At 36.7% G+C, this 26610-nt stretch overlaps 1 protein-coding gene across 42 annotated transcripts in view; it reads left to right on the top strand.

The window, feature by feature from the left end:
- Positions 1-26610, top strand: part of STAU2 (staufen double-stranded RNA binding protein 2) — a 332176-nt gene that overhangs the window by 139755 nt on the left and 165811 nt on the right. For all 42 annotated transcript variants that reach the window (XM_028852747.2, XM_077943823.1, XM_077943834.1 and 39 more), the window contains 2 exons: positions 3273-3410; positions 11204-11335. In XM_028852747.2, the coding sequence (XP_028708580.2) occupies positions 3273-3410; positions 11204-11335 (270 nt within the window). The remainder of the gene's footprint in view (positions 1-3272; positions 3411-11203; positions 11336-26610) is intronic.

The raw sequence follows: 26610 nt of genomic DNA, 5'->3' as shown, positions 1-26610 counted from the left end.
GTTCCTTTAAACAACTTTATTGAGGTATAATTGACATAGAATGAGTTGTACATGTTTAAAGTGCACTGTTTGTTTTCATATTTGTTTGCATGTGTACAACCATGACCACAGTCAAGATAGTGAACCTATCCATTCCTCCCAGAATTTTCCTCATGTCCCTTTGTAATCTTCTACCTTCATTTGCTAAGAAACCACTCTTTTTTTGGCTGGCTTCTTTAACCCAGCATAATTATTTTGAGATTCATCCTTATTATTGCATGCATGAATTGGTGGTTCTGTTTTTTTGCAGGTAATATTTCATTGAATTGATATACCACCACTTGTTTATCCATTCACCTGTCAGTGGATATTTGATATTTGGGCTGTTTCTAATTTTTGGTTGTTACTCATAAAGCAGCTATGAACGTTTGTGTATATATCTTAAGAGCATATGCTTTCATTTCTCTTGGGTAAATCCTTCAAAGTGGAATGGTTTGGTCATTTAGTACGTATATAGTCAACTTTAGTTTTTCAAAGTTGTAGCAGCTGTGCTCTTTTACATTCTCATCAGCAGTGTGTGAGAACTCCAGTTGTTTCACATCCTTGCTAACACCTAGCATAGTCAGTTTTTAAAATTTCAGATGTTCACATACATGGGTATTGATACCTCATTTTGGTTTTAATTTACATTTCCTCTGTAATGGAAATTGATGATATTGAGAATTTTTTATGGGTTTACTGTCACATGAGGCCTGATGAAGTGTTTATTTAAATTTTTTACCAGCTTAACAAATTTTAATGCTTATTTCAAATAATAATAAATTTATTATTGAATTTTTAGAGGTCTTTATACACTCTGGATACAGGTGCTTTATCACATATGTAGTTTGCAGATATTTTCTTCAAGCCTGTGACTTGTCTTTTTCAAAGAACAGAAGTTATTAATTTTGAAGATTTATTATATTTAATTTATGTTATTATTTATATTTTTGTTTTGTTTTATTATTATTAGTTTTTTACATGGAATGTGATTTTGGTGTTATATCTAAGAATTGTTACCTAACCAAGTTACAAAAATTTTTCTTCTGGAAGTCTTATAGTTTTAGAAATTACATTTGCATCTGTGAGACATTTTGAGTTAATTATTTTTATAAATGGTATGAGGTTTGGCTTGAAGATTTTTTTTTTTCCTTTTTCTTTTTACATATGAATAGCCAATTGTCCCAACATTATTGGCTGAAAAGACTACCCCGCTGAATTCTTTTTGTACCTTTTTTGAAAATCATGTGACCGTGTGTGTGTGTGTATCTGTATCTGGGCACATATTCTGTTTCATTGGTCCCTTTGTCTGTCTTTATACCAATACTACATGCACTATCTTGAATGCCATAGTTTTATAATCTTGAAATTAGGTAGTCTGAGTCTTTTTTTTTTCCCGCAAAGTTTTGGTTCTTTGTCTTTTGCATTTCCATATGAATTTTAGTGTTAGTTTACACATTAAATTTTAAAAAGCCAACTGGGGGCCAGGTGCGGTGACTCATGCCCATAATCTGAACACTTTGGGAGGCCGAGGTGGAAGGATCACTTGAGGTCAGGAGTTTTGAGACCAGCCTGTCCAACATGGTGAAACCCTGTCTCTACTAAAAATACAAAGATTAACCATCCTTGGTGGCATGCACCTGTAGTCCCAGCTACTTGGGAGGCTGAGGCAGGAGAATCGCTTGAACCCAGGAGACTGAGGTTGCCATGAGCTGAGATCACACCACTGCACTCCAGCCTGGGCAACAGTGAGACTCCGTTTCAAAAAAAAAAAAAAAAAAAGGAAAAAGTCTACTGGGATTTTGAGGAGAATTGACATCTTATTGTTGAGTCTTCTGATCTGTGAACATGATGTATTGACTATTTAGATCTTAATTTCAGCGGTATTTTGTAGTTTTAGTGGACTTTACATAAAATATACTATATATATTATTCTGTGCTTGCTTTTTTTACTTAGTGTTCTTTCTGAAATTCATTCATCTTGATGCATGTAGCAATAATTAATTCATTTTCACTGCTATATACCATTCCATTATATGAACATGTTGTAATTTATCTGTTCTTTTGTTGATGAATATTTGTGCTAGTTTTTTTTTTTTTTTCTATTTCAAATAATGCATCTGTGGATATTCTTGTACATATATGTCCATGGGTTACGGTTTTCTAGGGTATATATGTGCCTAGGTATAGGCTAGTTGGGGTAGGATGTACCATCTCAGGCTTTACTAGACATTGCCAGGTTGTTTTCTGATTTATAGTACTCCCAGTGTTTTATAAGAGTTTGTGTTACTCCCCATTCTCACCAGTTAGGGCTGTTAGACTTCTTAATTTTTGCTAATTTGGTGGGTGTGAAATAGTAACTTACTGAAGTTTTTAATATGTATTTTCTGTGTCCTAGAGGTTATCATTTCATATGTTGAGTTTTTCCTTATATGACATATTTATTTATCTCTTTTGCCCATTTCCCTTTTATATTCTCCTTTTCTTAATACTTTTTAGGAGTCTTAAAAAATATATTTTGGATACTGGTTATGTCTTTTTAAAGTTATGTGTGTTGTGGCTGGGTGCTGTGGCTCACACCTGTAATCCCAGCACTTTCGGAGGCCAAGGCTGGTGAGATCACCTGAGCTCAGGAGTTCAAGACCAGCCTGGCCAACATGATGAAACCCCATCTCTACTAAGAATATAAAAATGAGCCGGGCATGGTGGTGCACGCCGTCCCAGCTATTTGGGAGGCTGAGGCACGAGAATCGCTTGAACCTGGGAGACGGAGGTTATGGTGAGCTGAAATTGTACCACTGTACTCCATCCTGGGCGACAGAGTGAAACTCTGTCTCAAAAAATAAATAAAATAAAATTAAAATTAAAATAAAAATAATAAAATAAAATAAAATAAAATAAAATGTTACAAATATCTCTTCCCAGTTCATGGTTGGTCTTCTTATGTTCTTTTTGATGTTTCTTGATGAACAGAAGTTGTGAAGCACCTCTGGTATACTGAAGAGTTTGCCCAATTTAAAAAGCATAGTTGACCCAGCTTGCAATTAATACCTCTAAGCTCCACGTCCCATAGAAGCCTTGGTTACAGGTCTATTTTATGACTTTCCTTTATAAATATTCATAAATGACTCATTTATCTTTTCTAGTCACAGTTTTGGGGTGTGGGGGTGGAGGGAAGCAGCACCGTTTTTTTAAGGATTCAATAACAAGTTTCACAAGCATATTTTAAAACTTTTTCTTAAATTAATTTTTAGGCTGGACCAGAATATGGCCAAGGGATGAACCCTATTAGCCGCCTGGCACAAATTCAACAGGCCAAAAAGGAAAAGGAGCCAGATTATGTTTTGCTTTCAGAAAGAGGAATGCCTCGACGTCGAGAATTTGTGATGCAGGTATTTCTAAACTTTTAAAACTACTGAAAAGATTTAGAAATCCCCAAGATGGAATAGACATATGGGTGAAAGGCAAACTAGGACTTAATAGCAGAAAGTAAAACTGTTTCCAGTTAAAGCATTCATTCTATCCAGGCCCACCTACCAACTTGGTGGAAACATTCAAGTGTCAAGGACATGTTACAATAGACAACCTAAGTTTTCAAGGGACTCTGAGTTCATACAGGTTATTTACCATGGAGTTTATCATTTAATGTGTATCTCTTAACTTTTTGTATTACATTTTGTAGCCGGAATCTATTAACTACTGGGAATTGGAGACACATGGAATTAGAAACAAAATTTAGAAGGATAGATGTAGTAGATGGATCAGGGCTAAAATCCTGAGCTTGTGGGCTATCAGGAAAGTTAGAAAAAGAGAGCAAGCAGGCTAGCTAACCATGGTGGGGGCTGAGGCACTCAGAATTGCTGAGATCTGACTGCTGCACTGTGTAGCCAAGAAAATTGAGGAATGGCTTCTAGTGTATTGGCAGATGGGCTAGAAATGAGGTAGAATGCCTAAAATGCTCTCCTTTTCAACCCCTACCTATTCGTCTTCATTTGCCAGCTCAAACTCCAGTCTTAAGAAATTTTTATTTTACTTTTTTATTACAATTTCAAACATATCCAAAAGTGGGGAGAGAATAGTAATGGACCATTAATATGCCCATCACTCAAACACCACAGTTACTAAGATTTTTGCCTCACTTGATTTAGCTATTAATTTTTCTCTTCTTCCTGTTTCTTCCTTTCTCTCTTCTTTTCCTGAAGTATTTCAAAGATAATTTCTAACTACGTGTCATTTCAGCCTTGCAGATTCAGTGTATATTTCTAAGAAATATGAAAGCTTTTCTTACATTAGACATGATTCATTAGAATCATCTAATACCCAGTCTATATTTAAATTATTATTTTCCCCAAGCTGTTTTTAATTTTTTGTTTTATTTTTTGGTGGGGCAACAGGGTCTTGTTCTGTCAGCCAGGCTGGACTACAGTGGCATGATCATGTCTCACTGCAGCCTTGATTTCCTGGGCTCAAGAGATCCTCCCTTTTCAGCCTCCTGAGTAGGTCAGGATTACAGGCATACACCACCATGACCAGCTAATTAAATGTTGTTGTTGTTTTATTGTTGCTGTTTATAGAGACAGGGTTTTACTATGTAGCCCAGGCTAGTGTTGAACTTCTGGCTTCAAGTGATCCTCCTGCTTCAGCCTCTCAAAGTGTTAGGATTACAGGCATGAGCCACTGTGCTTAGTCCCAAACTGTTTTTTAAATAATTGGTTAATCAGAGACTTTTTAGTCAAATCCAAGGATCTCACATTTTATGTAACTTAGATAAAATCAAAAATATTAAGTGCTGACCATGTGGTAGACATTTTGGCACTCAAATACAGTCTCTCATACTAACTTTCAGTGTATAGCTAAGTTGTGCCTTCCCTCCCAATTTATAATCTCCGTATTTCTTTATCTTTCAGTACCCAATACAGTGGTTCGTAAATAGTAGGACCTTAATAAACATTTGATAGATATTTGCTGCCTGCCTTCCTGCCTGTATGGCTTTTGTTGGAGATGTAAACTTATAATGTAGTCATAGATAAGTCACTCCTGGGAACCCAGATATCCAAAAAGAGGGGAATTCTCTGGTTAGTAATCACATTATTGTCAAGATGTTATTAGGATCCAGCACATGATTGTTTTGTTATTTTCACTGGTAAAATATGTTCACTATTTTTTTCCTTAACGTTCTTAGCTTTGAAGAATTCTGGAACATAGACTTTGAATGCCAAAGCTTGAAGAAAAAAGTCTTGAATTTTAGACATGTATTGGGAATATAAACTGGCTTTGGCTTTATTAAACAAATCCTTTTCTACAGAGTGTATTGAGTACCCCTTTTGAAAGAGGAATTTAGCATATCTTAGGCCAGCTTCCATTTTATGGGTATTCATAAACATTCTAGTCAAATGGGGACATTTGGCTGTGCTTTTAAATGTTTTCACACTGAATTCATATTGTTTTTTCCCCTTCTGGAAGCCCCAGTGGATTCATTACAGTATTGCAGCAATTTTATCAAAGTAATGGCTTTTGTATAAACTACTTAGGCAGTGTTATCATTTGTTATAATTGAATATGGAAGCAAAATACCTAGAGATGAGATGCTCATTTTTATCTATTACCAAAGAAAAACTGTATATTTTAGAATGGATGCAGTTACTTATGTTGATTACTAGATAAAGAAAACCTCCAATGACATTATTTGAGTATTTTATTCCAAAGCAGATTTCTTAAAGCTTTTCATTTTTTTGGTGAGGAGTATTTTAATCTTTCAAACAGAAAATAATGATAACCAAGTTGCATATCAGCACACTGTGTTATTATGTGATACTAACTTTTCAGCCTGTGATTAAGATCACCAGGTTGTTAAAAAATAAATAAAAATTAAGTTTTTGGTAAATTCTATTTCAGAACTTTTCAGTTTCTTAGGTTTTTGAGGATTTGATTCATGTGAATGAACTGTTAAATTTAAAGACAAAGATTTGGCAGTCTTAAATTTACTGCATGGTAAAATAATTGAGCTTCTTTACAGATAGAAATTCACATTTAAATGTAGAGACCATATTTACAATAGTTATAAAATTTGTGACCTCTCAAGGAAGATGACTTGTGAAATTTATATATTTACTTAACTTTTGTAATAAAGTGATGTTTTGAGTGACCATTGTGTTTATTAGCAGAGAATGAAAGTCCTTTGGTAATGTGGTCTTTCTATGTTAACAAATTATTCTGGGATAACTGCTTACAAACTATTCAACCATGAGATTATTAAAATTTGCATGAGGCAAGGGCTGGGTGAATGGGTAGATGAATCTGGGAAGCACTTGTTTTAGAATAAGTAAGTGCTGAAGGTATCAGAATAGGCCAGATGGAAATCTAGCAGATAGAGAGACAAGGTGAATACAGGGATGGGAACAGCATTACAGCTGACAAGTCCAAGACCAGGCTTCAGAGCAGTAGAGGAAGCTTCTGACGTAACTGACCAAATCTTTTCACTAAGAAGGATTCCAGCAATAACATAGGGACTGATGAAGCTGGGGGAACAAACCAAGCATCGGAAAAGATAACAGGTAGCAGAGGTAACTCTAGCCAGGGGTTTGAGTAGATTATCCTTAGGGCCTGCCATGTTGAGGCAGACACTGTTATAGCAGGTGGTGTGTATTCATCTAGCTGTAAGTACCTGGTCTGACTATACTAGATTTGTCCTTCTCAGCGTGAAGTCCAAAGACTACTTCTGATTTGTCACGATATGATGGTTTCCAGTTTCAGAAGAAAAGGCAATGAAATATTTAAAAAATATTTCACAGGTTTAAACTATATAATTTGTGATCGTTGTTACAGGAATTCTGTAAGGAATATATTTTCAGTGTTTCATGTGCTATATGAACTGTCATTTAGTTTGTCTTTACTGAAACTCTGTTAAAAGAGAGTACAGCTCCTTTTTTATATCATTTGCACATTGTTTATGTTTAAGTTTGTATTTCGTTACCATTTTGTTGTATATTCTCCCAGTTCCTTAAAATTGGCTGGTTCACTTAAACTTAAAAGTAGTGTTGGAAATAATAACACAAAAACTGTAAATAAGGAGGTAAGAATAAATGATGAACAGTACTCAAGTGTGGATACCAAATGGGAATTTGTATGTTCTGGGACAGATGAAACAGCCAGTATTATGATCTTACACAAGAGACAAAAAAGAAAAGTATGTTTAGGAGTATCACGCTATATAGCTGAAAACTGAATTTTGTTGTCATTGTGAAATATATTAAAGTGGCATGAAGCTATTATTGAAACTTTCTAATTTTTTTTAAACAAAATGATAACTGATAAAACAATTTAACTTTTCAGATATGGATTGCCCATTCACTTTTCTTGCTCATTTTTCTGCTAGTTTTTTAAAAACACTGATATATGGGAACCTCCTATATATTCTGGATGTGAGCCCTTTGTAGTTATATGGCATTTTAAATACCTTCCCTTGTGTTGTGACTTTCCTTTCTAAATAGTGCTTTTAGAAGAACAAGAGTAATTTTTAATGCAGTCAAATTTAAATTTTTCCTTATATTAACTTTATAGTAAGTCTAGATATCCAGACAAATAAGTGTCCCTCACCTTGTTCTTCCTCAAAAGGATTTTGGCTGTTCTTAGCACTTCACATTTCCATGTAAATTTTGGAATCATCTTGTTCAAGTATTATAAAAAGATGTATGGAATTTTTACTGAGTTTTCATTGAGTTCAATTAATTGAGTTTAGGTCAATTTGAAGAGAACTGATGATATTACATTAGTATTGTCTTCAATCCATGAACATGGCATTTTGCTCTATTTATTAGGTGTTTCTTAAAGTTTCTCAATAAGGCTTTGTTTTCTATGTAGAAGATTTGCACATCCTAGGTATTTGATTTTCATTTCATGTAAATGGTATCTTTTTAATATTTTTCATCTACTACTTGAATGTTGATGGAATGTAGAAATGCAGTTCTCTTTTTCATACTGAGCTGGTTACAATCTAATTGATTCTTGTAATTCATCTATGGAGTTTCTTAGCTTCTTTATATGTGAAATCACATCTATAAATAATGAGTTCTTTTCCCTCCTGATCCTTTTTTTACTTTTTCTTGCCTTATTTCTCTGTCTAGGATTTGTGTAAACTTTTAAACAGTAGTAATAATAGGGAACATCTTCGTCTTGTTTCTAATTTGTTTCTTTCAACATTAAGTACAGTGTTTCCTGAGGTTTGCTGTAGGTGTTTTATAAAATGCCCTTTATCATATTAAAAAAGTTTTCTTTTCGTAGTTTGCTAATAGTTTTCATTATGAATGAATGTCAATTTCTAGTTTGAATTGCAAATGTTAAACCAAACTTGCATTCCTGCAATAAACCTAACTTTGTCATGAATCTTTTTCTTTTTGTATATTGCTTTATTCATTATACTGTTTAAAACTTTTGCATCTATGTTCATGAGTGAAACTGTTTAAATTTTCTTTCTTGTACTGTTCTTGTTGGGATTTGGAATCAAAATGGTAGCTCATAAAATAATTGGGGACTGATTTCTCATTTTCTGTTTTATGGATGAATTTGGATGAAAAGAAGAGCGTAATTCTTCCTTAAATATTGAGTAGAACTTTGTGGAGAAGATCTCCAGAGTTTTCTTTTTACAAAGATTTTTTATTATGGTTTTTATTTCATTAGTAGTTTTAGTCGTATTCTTTAGGCTTATTCTGTGGCAATTTGGTAATTTGTATTGTCTAAGAATTTTTCCATTGTATCTAAATATGTTTTTAAAATTTAGCATAAAATTGTTCTCTGTATTCCTTTTTTTTTTTTTTTTTTTTTGTGAGACAGAGTCTCACTGTGTCGCTCAGGCTGGAGTGCAGTGGCATGATCTTGGCTCACTGCAACTTCTTTCTCCTGGGTCCAGGCAATTCTCCTGCATCAGCCTTCCAAGTAACTGGGATTACAGGCACCTGCCATCATGTCTGGCTAATTTTTGTATTTTTAGTATAAGACAGGATTTCACCATGTTGGCCAACCTGGCCTTGAACTCCTGACCTCAAGTAATCCACCTGCCTTGGCCTCCCAAAGTGCCGAGATTACGGGTAGTGAGCTACTCCGCCCGGCCTCAGTAATCCTTATTATTTTGTAATGCTACAGAAGCGATGGTAATCTCCCTTTTTAATTATTTCATTTCTTATTTGTGCCTTCTCCTCTTCTTTTCTTTTTTAAAAATACCCATCTCAGAGAAGAACTCATATTTTTTTTCTTGACCAGTCTTACTTTTGATTTATCGTTTTATTAGTCTTATTAGGGAACCAACTTTTGGCTTTTCTAACTTTATTGTACTTTGTTTTGTATTTCCTTACCTTTTGCTTTTTATTCTGGTTTCTCTGGGTTTGTTTTGCTGATATGTTTGTGACTTCTTGAGGTGGATGTTTAGCTCGTTACTTTGTTCCTCTCCTGTAAGCTGTTACGGTTATGCATTTTCTTCTAGACCTTCCTTTTGCTGTGTCCTTCAAGTTTTGGTATATTTCCGTGGATTATTTAAAATATTTTCTAGTTTTCACTGGAATTTCTTCTTTTGCCCATTGTAATTTGGAATTACATTGTTTATAAAATTTTTAATTTTTAATTTTAATTTTTTTAGAGATGTGGTCTTGCTCTGTTGCCCAGGGTGCAGTGCAGTGGTATGATCACAGTTCACTGCAGCCCTGAACTCCTGGGCTCAAGCAATCTTCCCACCTCAGCCTCCCAAGTAGCTGGGACTACAGCCATCTTGCCTAAATAATTAAATTTTTTTTTGTAAAGATGGGGTGTCACTACATTGCCCAGGCTGGTCTCAAACTCTTGGCCTCAAACAATCCTCTTAGTGTTGGAATTATAGGTATAAGCCACCACACCTGACCAGAATTACATTGTTTAATTTCCAACGTTGTGAATAACTATTTAACCACTTCTTCAATCACTTACTGAGACCATTGTGTAAAAAGAAATTCAACTATAGTTGTGTATTTTCTATTTCTTCTTGTAATTCTATTCTTTTTGGCTATCTACTTTACTTTTTATAGTTGTATGGTTGTAAATACATGTATAAATTGCTCACAGAAGATAACTGTAGAATAGTTCTAATGATAAAATTTTTTTTTATTGAGCAATTATGATGGATTAAACGCTGTGGTTTACACACATTATCTTGTTTACTTTTCAAAGCAGCACTGTGCCGAAGTTGGTATTACCTGTGCTTTACTGATGAAAAGCCTGAGGCTTAGAGATATTAAATAATTTGTCCCAGTTCATACAGCTAGGAAATAATAGAGTTGAGTTTCATATCCCAATCTGACTTGGAAGCCTTTGCTTTTTTGTTTTGTTTTGTTTTGTTTTGTTTTTTAAAGACGGAGTATCACTCTGTGGCCCCAGGCTGGAATGCAGTGGTACAATTGTGGCTCACTGCAACCTCCACTTACCAGGTTCAAGCGATTCTCCTGCCTCAGCCTCCCGAGTAGCTGGGACTACAGGTGCGTGCCATCACACCTGGCTAATTTTTGTAAGTTTAGTAGAGACGCGGTTTCACCATATTGGCCAGGCTGATCTCGAACTCCTGACCTTGTGATCCGCCTGCCTTGGCCTCCCAAAGGGGAATTACAGGTGTGAGCCACTGTGCCCAGCCAGAAGCCTTTGTTTTTAATCATAATGTTGTAGCAACACTTGTGTATTAATTCTCTTCTGGAACTATTTAATGTAAATCTTTGTAAACTTGAATGTTTACATAAATGTTGCAATTTGAACATTATTTTAAATGGCACCAATATGAATTTCAGCCTTTTCAGTTTATCAGTTGAAATATAAGAATGCTAAAATGTAGTCATAACCAACATGAATGCTGTTAAAATGTAAATTTTATTTTTCTGCTTATATAAATAATATAAATTTAGTGTTTTAAAAAACAAATAGCATATAAATGTATATGGAAGTAAAAATTCTATAAAATTCTACCATCATGAGATAATCCTCCATTGATATTTTAAGGACCATTTTTTCATGTTTTTTTCATGTACATATAAGATTACATAAATGTTATGTTGCTGTTTTTATTTTGGACTGAACTTTATATTTTCAAATGCTAGAGAGTAGAATTGCTTTATGGTGTAAGGACTTCCTGTTTACCAAAACAATTATCATTAATTTATTTCTTTAATCTTATCAGGTGAAGGTAGGCAATGAAGTTGCTACAGGAACAGGACCTAATAAAAAGATAGCCAAAAAAAATGCTGCAGAAGCAATGCTATTACAGCTTGGTTATAAAGCATCCACTAATCTTCAGGATCAACTTGAGAAGGTAAGAGTTAAGTTTACATCTGTGTATCCTATCTGTCATAATATCAAAGTCATTAATAAATTTTGATCTTAACTGGTATTAAAGTAGATGTCAATTTTAACTTTTCTGAGGCAATACAAAGATAGATGATCCAAGCACAAAATAACATATACTTACGGAGTAAGATGAGATATTAATGAGTATTTGTAATCTTACGATTAGAAAATGCAAAAAGTTTGTCATATGGTTGTACATATTTTATGTAATACCAATGTAACATTTTTAACTTGTTGACTGGTTGTTTTTGCCGTATAGATACAGTCTTAATTTGTGTCTTTTGAGAACACAGGTTGTTAGCCTTTATTTTTGGAATACAGCTGAAAACACTGGAAATAAAAATTCTGACTTACCCCTTTAGGGCAGGAACTATATTGGACAGACACTCTATAAACTAATTTTTCTATTTACTTTAAATTTAAAGGTGAACTCATAGGGTGTTTATTTTCTGCCAAGACCTGTGTTCATGGTCCCCTGTTTTTTCTGCAGCAGTTAATGACATCATTAACACCTACATCTGTTACAAGGGAAGCAGAGAACCCTGAATTCAGAACTTGGCATATAACTTGGCAGAAATTGGCTTATTTCCATTTTGTATTAAGTATCATTTTGTTATCTGTGGATTTGTAGACATTATTTCTGTCAAACATTTTATTTATGTGAACATTCAAAAAACAGGCTTACTAATTACTTGTATCAAAAGTAATATGCTTTAGACCAGCATCTTCTCACACAAGAATTCTGTTTCAAAGATATTTTTAGTTTCTACAGGAACACATTTTAAAAGTTTAGAGTTAGAAACAAAAATATATAAAGACACTTTGATGTACTTTTTTGTTTTCTAGGCAATTCTTTTGAATGATTTTAAAAAATCTTTGTGTGGTATTGCTAGAGATTTCAATTCTGTTTTTATAACCTGGCTAGTCAACACTTTTTCTTCTTTTAAAAGTATTTGTAACATGAAACCTAACATGTGTTCCAGTTTCTGTAGTCCTTATATTGTATATTTGTTGTTTTAACTTAACACATTTATATTGACTTAAAACTGGTGAGTGATCTATAAAAATATGTCAAAATAAATCTCCTCACAGACATGTATTTGTAAATTAAATGAAAGTAGAACAAAAAACCAGCATTAATTAATTAATTTTATTAATTTGAAAACCATTTTTTGTATAACCATTGTGTAATTCAGGGTTCTCCAAAGACACAGAACCATCAGCGTGTGTGTGTGTGTGTGTGTGTGTGTGTGTGTGTGTGTGTGTGTATGTGTGTGTGTGTCTGTGTATATATATTAAGGAATTGGCCCATGTGATTGTGGAGGCTTTGCTAGTGTAAAATCTGATGGGACAGGCTGACAGGATGGAGAATCAGGAAAGAGTTGAAATTTCAGTCCAAAAACAGTCTACTGGAGAATTCCTACTAGCCCTGGGAGGTCAGCTTTTTGTTCTGTTCAGGCCTTCAGCTGATTAGATGAGGACTACCCACATTGTGGAGCATGATCTGCTTTACTCAGAGTTCACCACTTTAAATGTGAATCTTACCCAAAAACACTCTTGCAGAAACACCCAGAATAATGTTTGACCAAGTATCTGGGCACTGTGGCCCAGACAAGTTGACATACAAAATTAATCATCACACTCACTAAATGCTAGACACTTAAAAATGACTGATTTTAATAAGATGACTGAAACTTGGTCTCTGCACTCAAGGAGGTGATCTTTCTTTAAGTGCAGGGAGTGAGGAATTTTAACCATATAACAAAACTATAGTATCCCAGAACCTAGAGAGCATGAGGATGAACCTGGAAAGTCAGGAAAAGAAGCTGAGGTCACTGTTACTATGCAAAGTAGAAAGTTTGAAGAAATGCTCATTTAAGATTTGAACATGAATGTGAATTGATCTGGTTTGCATTCTTCAAAAGATACTTCTGTTAAGTAATGTGGAGCATGGATTTGAGCAGAGCGAAACCAGACAGGAATGCCAGTCAGGAGGCAGCCAGAGTTGTTTAGGTAAGAGATATTGAGGGTCTGAACTGAGACAGTGAAGGTAGAGAGGAGGAAGGGAAAGACTCCAGAGATATTTCAGAAATGTAATGGGTAAGATTTGAATAGCAGATAAGATGCATTCAAGATACAGGAAAAAAGAGGAGGAAAGACTACCTGCAAAAAGGAACAGAGAATGACTACTACATCAGATGCTGCAGAGAGATCAAATAAGAGAAGGACTGAATATATTGATTTATCAATAAGATGACTTTTGATGAGTGTGGCAAAAGTAGTTTTTAAAACCAGCTAAAACAGGATTTTTTTGTTTGTTTTTTTGAGACAGAATCTAGCTCTGTCGTCCAGGCTGGAGTGCAGTGGTGCGATCTTGGCTCACTGCAACCTCCACCTCCCAGGTTCAAGCGATTCTCTCTCCTCTGCCTCCCGAGTAGCTGGTATTATAGGTGTGTACCACCATACCTGGCTGATTTTTTGTATTTTTAGTAAAGAAGCGGTTTCACCATGTTGGCCGGGCTGGTCTTGCTCTCCTGACCTCAAATGATCTGCTTGCCTTGGCTTCCCAAGGTGCTGGGATTACAGGCGTGAGCCACTGCACCTGGTTGGTATTTCTTAATTATTTGGTAGAAGTTACCAGTGAAGGCTTTTGGGTTTAGAATTTTCTCTGTGGAAAGGTTTTTTAACTACAAACTCAGATTTTAAAAATAAATAGGGTTACTTAGGTTACCTACTTCTGCTTGATTGAACTTTGGTAGTTTTTGTCTTTCAAAGAATTAGTTTATTTCCTCTAAGTTGTTGAATTTACTAGTATAAAATTGTTTATAACGTTCCCTTTTTCTTTTAATCGTGGAAGAATCTGTAACATTCCCTTACTTTTTTAGTAGTGGCAGAATCTGGAATGATATTCACTTTCATTTCTGATATTGATTATTTCTTTTCTCTTTTTCTTCTGTTCAGTTTAACTAGGGGTTTTATAAAATTTTAAATCTTTTCAAACAATTAGGTTTTAGTTGCATTGATTTTTCTCTGTTTTTCTATTTTCAGTTTTTTTGATTTCTGCTCTTTATTTTATCCTTCACTGGTTTTTGTTTTTATTTTTTTGTTCATTTCTAATTTTGTAAGGTAGAAGTTTAGGCTATATATCTGAGAACTTTCCTTTTTCTAATATATAGGCATTTAATGCTGTGAATTTTTCTTTAAGCACTGATGTAGGTCTGTCCTACACATTTTGACAAGTTAGGTTTTTCTTTTTTTGTTTTTTTAACATCTGGGATACACACTCTATGGGTTTTTATTTTCATTCAACTCAAAATATGTTCTGATTTCCCTCTTGATTTCTTCTTTCAGGCCCTGTATCTGTTATGATTACTTGTTTGTTCAGTGTTAAAGTCTCCAAGTATAAGTTTGGATTTTCCTACTTCTGCTTCTTTCAGTTTTATTAGTTTTTGTTTTATGCATTTTGAAACTTTGTTGTTATATACATGTACAATTAGTGTTGCTGTGTCTTTTTGATGACCACTTTTATTGGATATTTCCTTTTATTCCTTGTTCTGAAATCTGTTTTGATATTAATATAGCTACTCCAGTTTTATTTTGACTGGTGTTTGCATGGGATCCTTTTTTCCTGTGTTTTACTTTTAGCCTATCTTTACATTGATTTCTTTTAGAAAGCATATAATTGGGTCTTGTTCTTTAAAATTTAATTTGACAAACTTTGCCCTTTAGTTATGGTGCTTAGACCTTTTGTACTTACTGAAGTTATTGAGTTGTTGTATTTAAACACACCATTTTATTAGTTGCCTTTATTTTTCCCTACTTACTCTGTTTACTTTTTTTCTTCTTTGACCTCTGTTGTGGTCACATATGTTACTTCTCTAAGTTTCTCTGACCTCCTATTGTGGCTATACATGTTAGTTTTCTATATTTTTTAAACCCTACAACTCATTGTTACTAATTTTGCTTTATAAATAGTTATCTTCTTAAGTGATTAAAATCAGCAGAAAATGGCTTTTATATTTACTCTCATTTTGATTATTCTCAATATCCTTCATTTATTTGTGTAAATTCAGATTTCTTTCTGGTATTATACCCCTTCCTTGCTTGAAGGCTTCCTTTAATATTACTTATTTTAGCAGATCTGTAGGCAGTGCATTCTCTCAGCTTTTGTTTGTGAAAAAAGTCTTTATTTCACTTTCTTTTTTTTCTTTATAGGTTTTATTATACACAGAGTGGGGTGGGGGCTCAGACTTTCTTGGCAGCTGCTTTCCTCATGGCAGTCAGGATACTGCCTCAGCTCCTCTTGCTTCCTGTTGGTGCATATGTGTGTTTTCATCCTTAATGAACTTGAGGGCCCGCTTGTCCTTGGAGACTTTGAGCAGCTTCATGGCATGCCACTTCTACAGGGGAAGCCACACACCTCCCAGATGATGTCTTACACAAGGTTTGTGTGCTTGGTGAGGTGTCCAGGGTGGCAGCCCTGCCTCAGCTTGCTTATATTCTTGTTCACCATGGGCCCTGGTTGAGGCCCATGGCCATGTGGTAATGCAGAACTATGGCTGCTGCTCTTCAGTGACTGCTGTAGCAGAAAATTTCACTTTTTTTTTCGTTTTTAAGCCTCCAATGAATCACCTTCATTTTTGAAAGTTGTTTTTTTCTGGATATAGGATTCTGGGTTTCCTGTTTCTTCTAGTACTTTAAAGATCTTGCTCCACTGTCTCTTGATAGGCATAATTTTCAATGTAAAGTCTATTGTAATTCTTACTTGTTCTTGTTGATGTGTTTTTTTTCCTTTCTCAGCCTTCAATATATTTCTTTTCTTTATTTTCCAGCAATTTGGCTGTGATGTATCTAAGTTTATCTTCTCTGCCCCTGTACTCTTTCCCCACCCTTCTTCCTCCCTTCTTTCTATTTTTCTTCTTTCTCCTTTTCCTCCACCTTTTCTTCTTTTCCTTCTTATCCTCTTCCTTCCTCCTTCTCATTTTTTCTCTCATTTTTTTCTCCTCCTCCTACTTCCTTCTCCCCCTACTTCCTTCTCCTCTTTCTTTTTTTTTTTAATTTTATTTTGTATTATACTTTAAGTTCTTGTGTACAGGTGCACAACGTGCAAGTTTGTTACATATGTATACATGTGCCATGTTGGTGTGCTGCACCCATTAACTCAGCATTTACATTAGGTATATCTCCTAATGCTATCCTTCCCTCCTCCTCCCTCCCCACTATAGGACCCAGTGTGTGATGTTCCCCTTCCTGTGTCCAAGTGATCTCATTGTTCAATTCCCAACTGTGAATGAGAACATGCGGTATTTGGTGTTCTGTTCTTGCGATAGTTTGCTGAGAATGATAGTTTCCAGCTGCATCCATGTCCCTACAAAGGACACGAACTCATCCTTTTTTATGGCTGCATAGTATTCCATGGTGTATATGTGCCACATTTTCTTAATCCAGTCTGTCACTGATGGACATTTCGGTTGATTCCACGTCTTTGCTATTGTGAATAGTGCTGCAATAAACATATGTGTGCATGTGTCTTTATAGCAGCATGATTTATAATCCTTTAGGTATATACCCAGTAATGAGATGGCTGGGTCAAATGGTATTTCTAGTTCTGGATTCTTGAGGAATCGCCACACTGTTTTCCACAGTGGTTGAACTAGTTTACAGTCCCACCAACAGTGTAAAAGTGTTCCTATTTCTCCACATCCTCTCCAGCACCTGTTGTTTCCAGACTTTTTAATGATTGCCATTCTAACTGGTATGAGATGGTATCTCATTGTGGTTTTGATTTGCATTGCTCTGATGGCCAGTGATGATGAGCATTTTTTTGTGTGTCTGTTGGCTGTATGAATGTCGTCTTTTGAGAAGTGTCTGTTCATTCATATCCTTTGCCCACTTTTTGATGGGGTTGTTTGTTTTTTTCTTGTAAATTGGATTGACTTCTTTATAGGTTCTGGGTATTTGTCAGATGAGTAGATTGCAAAAATTTTCTCCCATTCTGTAGGTTACCTGTTCACTCTGATAGTAGTTTCTTTTGCTGTGCAGAAGCTCTTTAGTTTAATTAGATCCCATTTGTCAATTTTGGGTTTTGTTGCCATTGCTTTTGGTGTTTTAGACATGAAGTCATTGCCCATGCCTATGTCCTGAATGGTATTACCTAGGTTTTCTTCTAGGGTTTTTATGGTTTTAGGTCTAACATTTAATTCTCTAATCCATCTTGAATTAATTTTCGTATAAGGAGTAAGGAAAGGATCCAGTTTCAGCTTTCTACTCATGACTAGCCAATTTTCCCAGCACCATTTATTAAATAGGGAATCCTTTCCCCATTTCTTGTTTTTGTCAGGTTTGTCAAAGATCAGATGGCTATAGATGTGTGGTATTATTTCTGAGGGCTCTGTTCTGTTCCATTGGTCTACATCTCTGTTTTGGTACCAGGAACATGCTGTTTTGGTTACTGTAGCCTTGTAGTATAGTTTGAAGTCAGGTAGCGTGATGCCTCCAGCTTTGTTCTTTTGGCTTAGGATTGTCTTGGCAATGCGGGCTCTTTTTTGGTTCCATATGAACTTTAAAGTGGTTTTTTCCAATTCTGTGAAGAAAGTCATTGGTAGCTTGATGGGGATGGCATTGAATCTATAAATTACCTTGGGCAGTATGGCCATTTTCACAATATTGATTCTTCCTATCCATGAGCATGGTATGTTCTTCCATTTGTTTGTGTCCTCTTTTATTTCACTGAGCAGTGGTTTGTAGTTCTTGAAGAGGTCCTTTACATCCCTTGTAAGTTAGATTCCTAGGTATTTTATTCTCTTTGAAGCTATTGTGAATGGGAGTTCATTCATGATTTGGCTCTCTGTTTGTCTGTTACTGGTGTATAAGAATGCTTGTGATTTTTGCACATTTATTTTGTATCCTGAGACTGTGCTGAAGTTTCTTATCAGCTTAAGGAGATTTTGGGCTGAGACAGTGGGGTTTTCTAAGTATACAATCATGTCATCTGCAAACAGGGACATTTTGACTTCTTCTTTTCCTAACTGAATACCCTTTATTTCTTTCTCTTGTCCGATTGCCTTGGCCAGAACTTCCAACACCATGTTGAATAGGAGTGGTGAGAGAGGGCATCCCTATCTTGTGCCAGTTTTCAAAGGGAATGCTTCCAGTTTTTGCCCATTCAGTATGATATTGGCTGTGGGTTGTCATAAATAGCTCTTATTATTTTGAGATACGTTCCATCAATACCGAATTTATTGAGAGGTTTTAGCATGAAAGGCTGTTGAATTTTGTCAAAGGCCTTTTCTGCATCTATTGAGATAATCATGTGGTTTTTGTCTTTGGTTCTGTTTATATGCTGGATTACGTCTATTGATTTGTGTATGTTGAACCAGCCTTGCATCCCAGGGATGAAGCCCACTTGATCATGGTGGATAAGCTTTTTGATGTGCTGCTGGATTCGCTTTGCCAGTATTTTATTGAGGATTTTTGCATCGATGTTCATCAGGGATATTGGTCTAAAATTCTCTTTTTTTGTTGTATCTCTGTCAGGCTTTGGTATCAGGATGATGTTGGCCTCATAAAATGAGTTAGGGAGGATTCCCTCTTTTTCTGTTAATTGGAATAGTTTCAGAAGGAATGGTACCAACTCCTCCTTGTACCTCTGGTAGAATTCGGCTGTGAATCCGTCTGGTCCTGGACTTTTTTTGGTTGGTAGGCTATTAATTATTGCTTCAATTTCAGAGCCTACTGTTGGTCTATTCAGGGATTCAACTTCTTCCTGGTTTAGTCTTGGGAGAGTGTAAGTGTCCAGGAAATTATCCATTTCTTCTAGGTTTTCTAGTTTATTTGCGTAGAGGTGTCTATAGTATTCTCTGATGGTAGTTTGTATTTCTGTGGGGTGGGTGGTGCTATCCCCTTTATCATTTTTATTGCGTCTATTTGATTCTTCTCTCTTTTCCTCCTTATTAGTCTTGCTAGCGGTCTATCAATTTTGTTGATCTTTTCAAAAAACCAACTCCTGGATTCATTGATTTTTTGGAGGGTTTTTTGTGTCTCTATCTCCTTCAGTTCTGCTCTTAGTTATTTCTTGCCTTCTGCTAGCTTTTGACTGTGTTTGCTCTTGCTTCTCTAGTTCTTTTAATTGTGACGTTAGGGTGTCAATTTTACATCTTTCCTGCTTTCTGTTGTGAGCATTTAGTGCTATAAATTTCCCTCCACACACTGCTTTAAATGTGTCCCAGAGATTCTGGTATGTTGTATCTTTGTTCTTATTGGTTTCAAAGAACATCTTTATTTCTGCCTTCATTTTGTTATGTGCCCAGTAGTCATTCAGGAGCAGGTTGTTCAGTTTCCATGTAGTTGAGCTGTTTTGATTGAGTTTCTTAGTCCCGAGTTCTAGTTTGATTTCACTGTGGTCTGAGAGACAGTTTGTTATAATTTCTGTTCTTTTACATTTGCTGAGGAGTGCTTTACTTCCAACTATGTGGTCAATTTTGGAATACATGTGATGTGGTGCTGAGAAGAATGTATATTCTGTTGATCTGGCGTGGAGAGTTCTGTAGATGTCTATTAGGTCCGTTTGGTGCAGAGTTGAGTTCAATTCCTGGATATCTTTGTTAACTTTCTGTCTCGTTGATCTGTCTAATGTTGACAGTGGGGTGTTAAAGTCTCCCATTATTAGTTTATGGGAGTCTGAGTCTCTTTGTAAGTCTCTAAGGACTTGCTTTATGAATCTGGGTGCTCCTGTATTGAATGCATAAATACTTAGGATAGTTAGCTCTTCCTGATGAATTGATCCCTTTACCATTATGTAATGGCCTTCTTTGTCTCTTTTGATCTTTGATGGTTTACAGTCTGTTTTATCAGAGACTAGAATTGCAACCCCTGCTTTTTTTTGTTTTCCGTTTAATTGGTAGATCTTCCACCATCTCTTTATTTTGAGTCTATGTATGTCTCTGCATGTGAGATGGGTCTCCTGAATACAGCAAACTGATGGGTCTTGACTCTATCCAATTTGCCAGTCTGTGTCTTTTAATTGGACCATTTAGTCCATTTACATTTAAGGTTAATATCATTATGTGTGAACTTGATCCTGTCATTATGATATTAACTGGTTATTTTGATCGTTAGTTGATGCAGTTTCTTCCTAGCATCGATGGACTTTACATTTTGACATGTTTTTGCAGTGGCTGGTACCTGTTGTTCCTTTCCATGTTTAGTGCTTCCTCCAGGATCTCTTGTAGGGCAGGCCTGGTGGTTACAAATCTGTAAGCACTTGCTTGTCTGTAAAGGATTTTGTTTCTCCTTCACTTATGAAACTTAGTTTGTCTGGATATGAAATTCTAGGTTGAAAATTCTTTTCTTTAAGAATATTGAATATTGGCCTCCACTCTCTTCTGGCTTGGAGAGTTTCTGCTGAGAGATCTGCTGTCAGTATGATGGGCTTCCATTTCTTGGTAACCCGACCTTTCTCTCTGGCAGCCCTTAACATTTTTTCCTTCATTTCAACTTTGGTGAATCTGACAATTATGTGTCTTGGAGTTGCTCTTCTTGGAGTATCTTTGTGGCGTTCTCTCTATTTCCTGAATTTGAATGTTGGCCTGCCTTACTAGGTTGGGGAAATTCTCCTGCATGATATCCTGCAGTGTTTTCCAACTTGATTCCATTTTTCCCATCACTTTCAGGCACACCAATCAGACGTAAATTTTGTCTTTTCTCATAGTCCCATATTTCTTGGAGGCTTTGTTTATTTCTTTTTACTCTTTTTTCTCTACACTTCTCTTCTCACTTCATTTCATTCATTTGATCTTCAATTGCTGATACTCTTTCTTCCAGTTGATGGAGTTGGTTACTGAAGCTTGTGCATTTGTCATGTAGTTCTCGTGTTACGGTTTTCATCTCTGTCAGTTCTATTAAGGACTTCTCTACATTGGTTATTCTAGTTAGCCATTCGTCAAATCTTTTTTCAAGGTTTTTAGTTTCTTTGCGCTGGTTATGTAGTTCCTCCTTTAACTCTGAGAAGTTTGATCAACTGAAGCCTTCTTCTCTCAACTCATGAAAGTCATTCTCCGTCCAGCTTTGTTCTGTTGCTGGTGATGAGCTGCGTTCCTTTGGAGGGGGAGATGCACTCTGATTTTTTGAATTTCCAGCTTTTCTGCACTGCTTTTTCCCCATCTTTGTGGTTTTATGTGCCTTTGGTCTTTGATGATGGTGACTTACTGATGGGGTTTTGGTGTGGGTGTCCTTCCTGTTTGTTAGTTTTCCTTCTAACAGTCAGGACCCTCAGCCACAGGTCTGTTGGAGTTCGCTTGAGGTCCACTACAGACCCTGTTTGCCTGGGTGTCAGCAGCGGAGGCTGCAGAAGATAGAATATTGCTGAACAGCAAGTGTTGCTGTCTGATTCTTGCTCTGGAAGCTTAGTCTCATGGGTGTACCCAGCTGTGTGAGGTGTGAGGTGTCAGTCTGCAGCTAGTGGGGGATGCCTCCCAGTTAGGCTACTCAGGGGTCAGGGACCCACTTGAGCAGGCAGTCTGTCTGTTCTTAGATCTCAGCCTCCGTGCTGGGAAATCCACTGCTCTCTCCAAAGCTGTCAGACAGGGACATTTACCTCTGCGGAGGTTTCTGCTGCTTTTTGTTTAGCTGTGCCCTGTCCCCAGAGGTGGAGTCTACAAAGGCAGGCAGGCCTCCTTGAGCTGTGGTGGGCTCCAGCCAATTCGAGCTTCCCGGCGGCTTTGTTGACCTACTTAAGCCTCAGGAATGGCAGGCGCCCCTCCCCCAGCCTTGCTGCTGCCTTGCAGTTAGATCGCAGACTGCTGTGCTAGCAATGAGGGAGTCTCCGTGGGCGTGGTACCCTCTGGGCCAGGTGGGAGATATAATCTCCTGGTGTGCCGTTTGCTAAGACCCTTGGTAAAGTGCAGTATTAGTGTAGGAGTTACCCAATTTTCCAGGTGTTGTGTTATCAATTTCCTTTGTCTAGGAAAAGGAATTCCCTTCCCCCTTGCGCTTCCCAAGTGAGATGATGCCTCGCCCTGCTTCAGCTCTTGCTGGTCAGGCTGCACCTGTGGACCAGTGCCAACTGTCCAACACGCCCTAGTGAGATGAACCCAGTACCTCAGTTGAAAATGCAAAAAATCACCTGTCTTCTGTGTCGCTCACGCTGGGAGTTAGAGGCTGGAGCTGTTCCTATTTGGCTATCTTGGGTGCAGTCTCTCCTCTTTCTTCTATCTCCTGTTTATTCCTTCTCCTCTTCCTCCTTTGCTATTGTTCTTCTTCTCTCTTCTCCCCCTTCCTTCTCCTTTTTCTTCCTCCTCCCTCCTCCTTCATCTTTCCTTCTCCTTTTCCTTGTCTTCTTTATCCTCCTCCTCTTCCTCTTCCTCCTCCTGCTCCTCCTCCTTCCTTATCCTCATCCTTCTCATCCTCATCCTTATAGGGTTTTCTGAGCATTTTGGATCTGTGATTTGATGTCTTTCAGTTATTTTGGCAAGTTCATAGCTATTATCTTTTAAAATATATTTAATTCCTTGTTTTCTCTCTCTTTTCCTTGGAGTTTCCATTTATACATTCATTAGACCATTGGTATTGTCTTATAGTTCTAGGATTTTTTGTTTCTTTTTTCCCCGCTCTTTTTTCTTTGTTAAACAGTTTGAGTAATTTCTATTGATTTATCTACAAGTTCAACAATATTTCTTCAGCTGTGTGCAGTCTGAATTAATGCATTATTAATAATGACATCAATGTTTTGATCTCTAATATTTTTCCTTAAGATTTCCTTTTGTTTTTGTTCTGTGGTTTCTATTTTTGTGCCGAAATTCCCCATATGCTCATGTATGTTGTCTGCTTTTTCCAGTAGGTCTTTCAACCTATGAATCATAGGTGTTGTAAAATACCTTTCTGAAAGGTCTAGCATCAGGGTCATCCCTGGGCCCTGTTTTGTTGACTTCCTTACGTTTTGGCAGTGGTTTATTTCTTCTTACAGTTTTGGGTATCTCATCATTTTTGAATGAGTGTTGGACCTTGTGACAGAAAAATAGTAGAGGCTAAGTCAAATAGTATTTGTTGAGAAATCAGCATTTGTCTTTCTCTCAGACGTTTTGGATGGAGGGTTGCATCAGTCTAGTTACTTACTGAATTCATTTTGGGTTTTGTTATTGCCATAGTCACTATTAACTGCAAATTCCTTCAGTAGTCATATTCTGTTATCTGTGCTTTGTGTAATGTGAGGTTTTGAGAGGGTTTTTTCACAGTTTCTCTGCTCTGCCCTCAGGTTTAGAGGTCTCTTTGCTGTGTCATGGCATGGGGGTTATCTCTCTTTGGGCTCTGTAGTAGACTGCTGTTATTTATTATTTAATCCTGGGATTGTGGTGGGTGTCATAGTTCTTGATTTTTTTGTACAGCTTCATTTTCTGGCAGACTCTGTGAGCCTGGGTCTCAGAGGTGGATCTTTCTGTTTTTGCTCTCTTCTCTGTGGTAACCAAACTTTGTCTTGGATTTGTGGGCACTTTGGGCATGAGAGAGTTTCCTGTACATTTCCCAGCATTTGCAGACCTCTGCTTTATACTGCTGTAGTGTCTTACTCTCAAGTAGGTTTTCTGTCTTTTTTTTTTCCCCCAGGAGCATATAGCTTTTGCTTTTAATCCTTCTTCAGAAGCAATGAAGCTTTACTGAGCTCTTAGGACCAGAGAATTTCCTGCCTTTGCCCCAAAGGCATATAGGATTTGTTTCAACCCTTTCTCCAGTGGCTTAAATTTTTTGTTTTGTATTGGACAATGGCCTAGAGAAGTGGCAAGGTTCTGTGCTTGTCCCTCAGTGCAGCCACTAACTAGCTGCATTCCTGCACCAAGTTGGGCTCTCTCTGGTCTGCAGCTGTACCCCCAGTTGTTCTCCTGAGAATCCAGGGCAGGACAATGGAAAAGAGCTGCTGTCTGGAGCTCCCAGTTTTTCTAAACTATTATGCTAGCTCATACTCAGGCTTTAAGAATTTAACATTTCATCTAGTTTCTTCTTACTTGCATTCATGGCAGTCATCTCTGCTATCCCTGCCCTGCCAACGCTGTAACATTTTTGTGAGTCGTATCTCTCCCAGAAGGATTTATTACTCTCTAGAATTCATTTTGCTTGTTTACCTTGTAATCTCAGGTCTCTAAAAGGTTCAAGAAAAGTTGCAATTGTTTTTTTCAGATTGGTTCTTTGTCACTGTTATGTTTCTAGATTCTAAGGAAAAATGGAATACTCTCTTCACCTTTTTTTATATGCCATTCTTGCATCTTGATTTTCTTCATTCAGATATCTTAAGAGTTTTTCTTAGTATCTTGGAGTTTGTTGTAAGTCAAGACATGACTATTCTTTTTCATATTTGATCATTATATTCATCAAAGTAGTACTCATACTCAAAGTAATATATATATATATAAAAAGGCAGAATTTATACAAGATTAATAGTGTAAAAACTCAAGGTTTATAATTTAAAACACCAAAATATCCTGTTCTTCCTTGCCACTGGCCATTTCTGCTTCCCCTTTGCCAGAGGCAACCACTTTACCACCTGTTGTAACTATTTATTTTACTATTTACCACTATCGGTAGTTTGTGCTATCTCTTGGTTTCTCATGTTTAAATATTATGAGAAGTAATATAAAAGTAAAAATATTAAATGTACTTTCTGCTTTGGAAAATGAGGATTTAACTCTGGTATATACTCCACACATACACTTTTCTACATCTTTCTATCCCCAAAGTCTTTATCACTCAAGCAGATCATGCAGTTTTTTTCATTCCTTTCCCAACGTCCACCCTACCCAACCTTTAGAGCTCTTTATCCTCCTCTTGTATTGCAGATTGATGGAGAGGCCTGCTTTAGAGCTGGTGTTTAGGTTCTTCTCTTCACCATTATCCTGAAATTTCTTTGGCCTCTGTCCTTTGTTGAGTTGACTGTTTTTTGGACAGTTTCCCTTGTTCTTGGTTTACTTTCTTGTTTTGATAGAGTTCATTCTTTAGGACCTTGTGAAGGATACATGGAAAGTAAATGTTTTTTTGAGATCTTGTAGTCTGAAATTTCTTTATATTTCCCACACACTTAATAGTTTTTTTTCTAAGATGTAATTCTAAATTGGAAGTAAATTTTCACAGTTGAGAAGGCATCACACCCTTATCTTGTACATCCCACCATTACTGTTAAAATTTCAACACCTGACTCTTCAGTCTGTATATGAAACTTTTACCCTTCTCCTCCCTATCAATGCTTTTCTGACTTTTTATTTTCTCAGGGATTCTGAGATACGTGTATTTTATATGTGTATTTGATAAATTATGTTGGACATTTGAGTTTTAATCTAGAAATTCATATACTTTGGAACTGAGAAATATATTATTTCTTTAATAATTTCTCTCCTTTTATTTTTGCTGTTGTTTATTTCTGTGATGCTGTTAATCTTATGGATGGTCTTGTGATTTTTCTTTTCTCCCTCCATTTCTGTTTTTTTTGTTGTTCTGTTTTCTAGGAAGAGTTCCTCAATTTTGTTTTCCACTTCAGCTATTATATTTTTGATTTCCCAGAGTTCTTCCTCATTCTCAGAATATTCCTTTTTATGGCTTCCTATTCTTGTTTAATGGGTGTAGTATTTCTCTTATGTGCCTGAGGAATTTTTTTTTTTTTTTTTGCATTTTTTTCCTTCTGTTCTCCTCATTATCTTTTTGTTCCTTGTGGATTGGAACCCTGGATGTGTCTTCTGAGGGGGAAATGAGAAAAGAGGCTCGGAATCTTTTCAGTATGAAACCTTGGAACTCCATCTCCTTATTTGCAGGGTGACACACGGATTTCACCCTCAACTATGCCTGGTATCCAGAGCCTCTCTGTTTTAGCCTCTTCCAACAGGAAACCCTTATTAGGAAGGAGTGGGCACCTGGCTGCTTGGGGTCAAAGAGGTGATAGGGAGATTACTTTTTTTTTTTTTTTTGAGACTGAGTCTGGCTCTGTCGCCCAGGCTGGAGTGCAGTGGCCGGATCTCAGCTCACTGCAAGCTCCGCCTCCCGGGTTTACGCCATTCTCCTGCCTCAGCCTCCGGAGTAGCTGGGACCACAGGCGCCCGCCACCTCGCCCGGCTAGTTTTTTGTATTTTTTAGTAGAGACGGGGTTTCACCGTGTTAGCCCGGATGGTCTCGATCTCCTGACCTTGTGATCTGCCCATCTCAGCCTCCCACAGTGCTGGGATTACAGGCTTGAGCCACCGTGCCCGGCTGGGAGATTTCATAATAACT

This window comes from Macaca mulatta, chromosome 8 (genome assembly GCF_049350105.2).
Source record: "Macaca mulatta isolate MMU2019108-1 chromosome 8, T2T-MMU8v2.0, whole genome shotgun sequence".
Classification (NCBI taxonomy): Eukaryota; Metazoa; Chordata; class Mammalia; order Primates; family Cercopithecidae; genus Macaca; species Macaca mulatta.
Note: the sequence above shows the minus strand (reverse complement) of the source record. Positions and strands in the feature narration are given on the sequence as shown.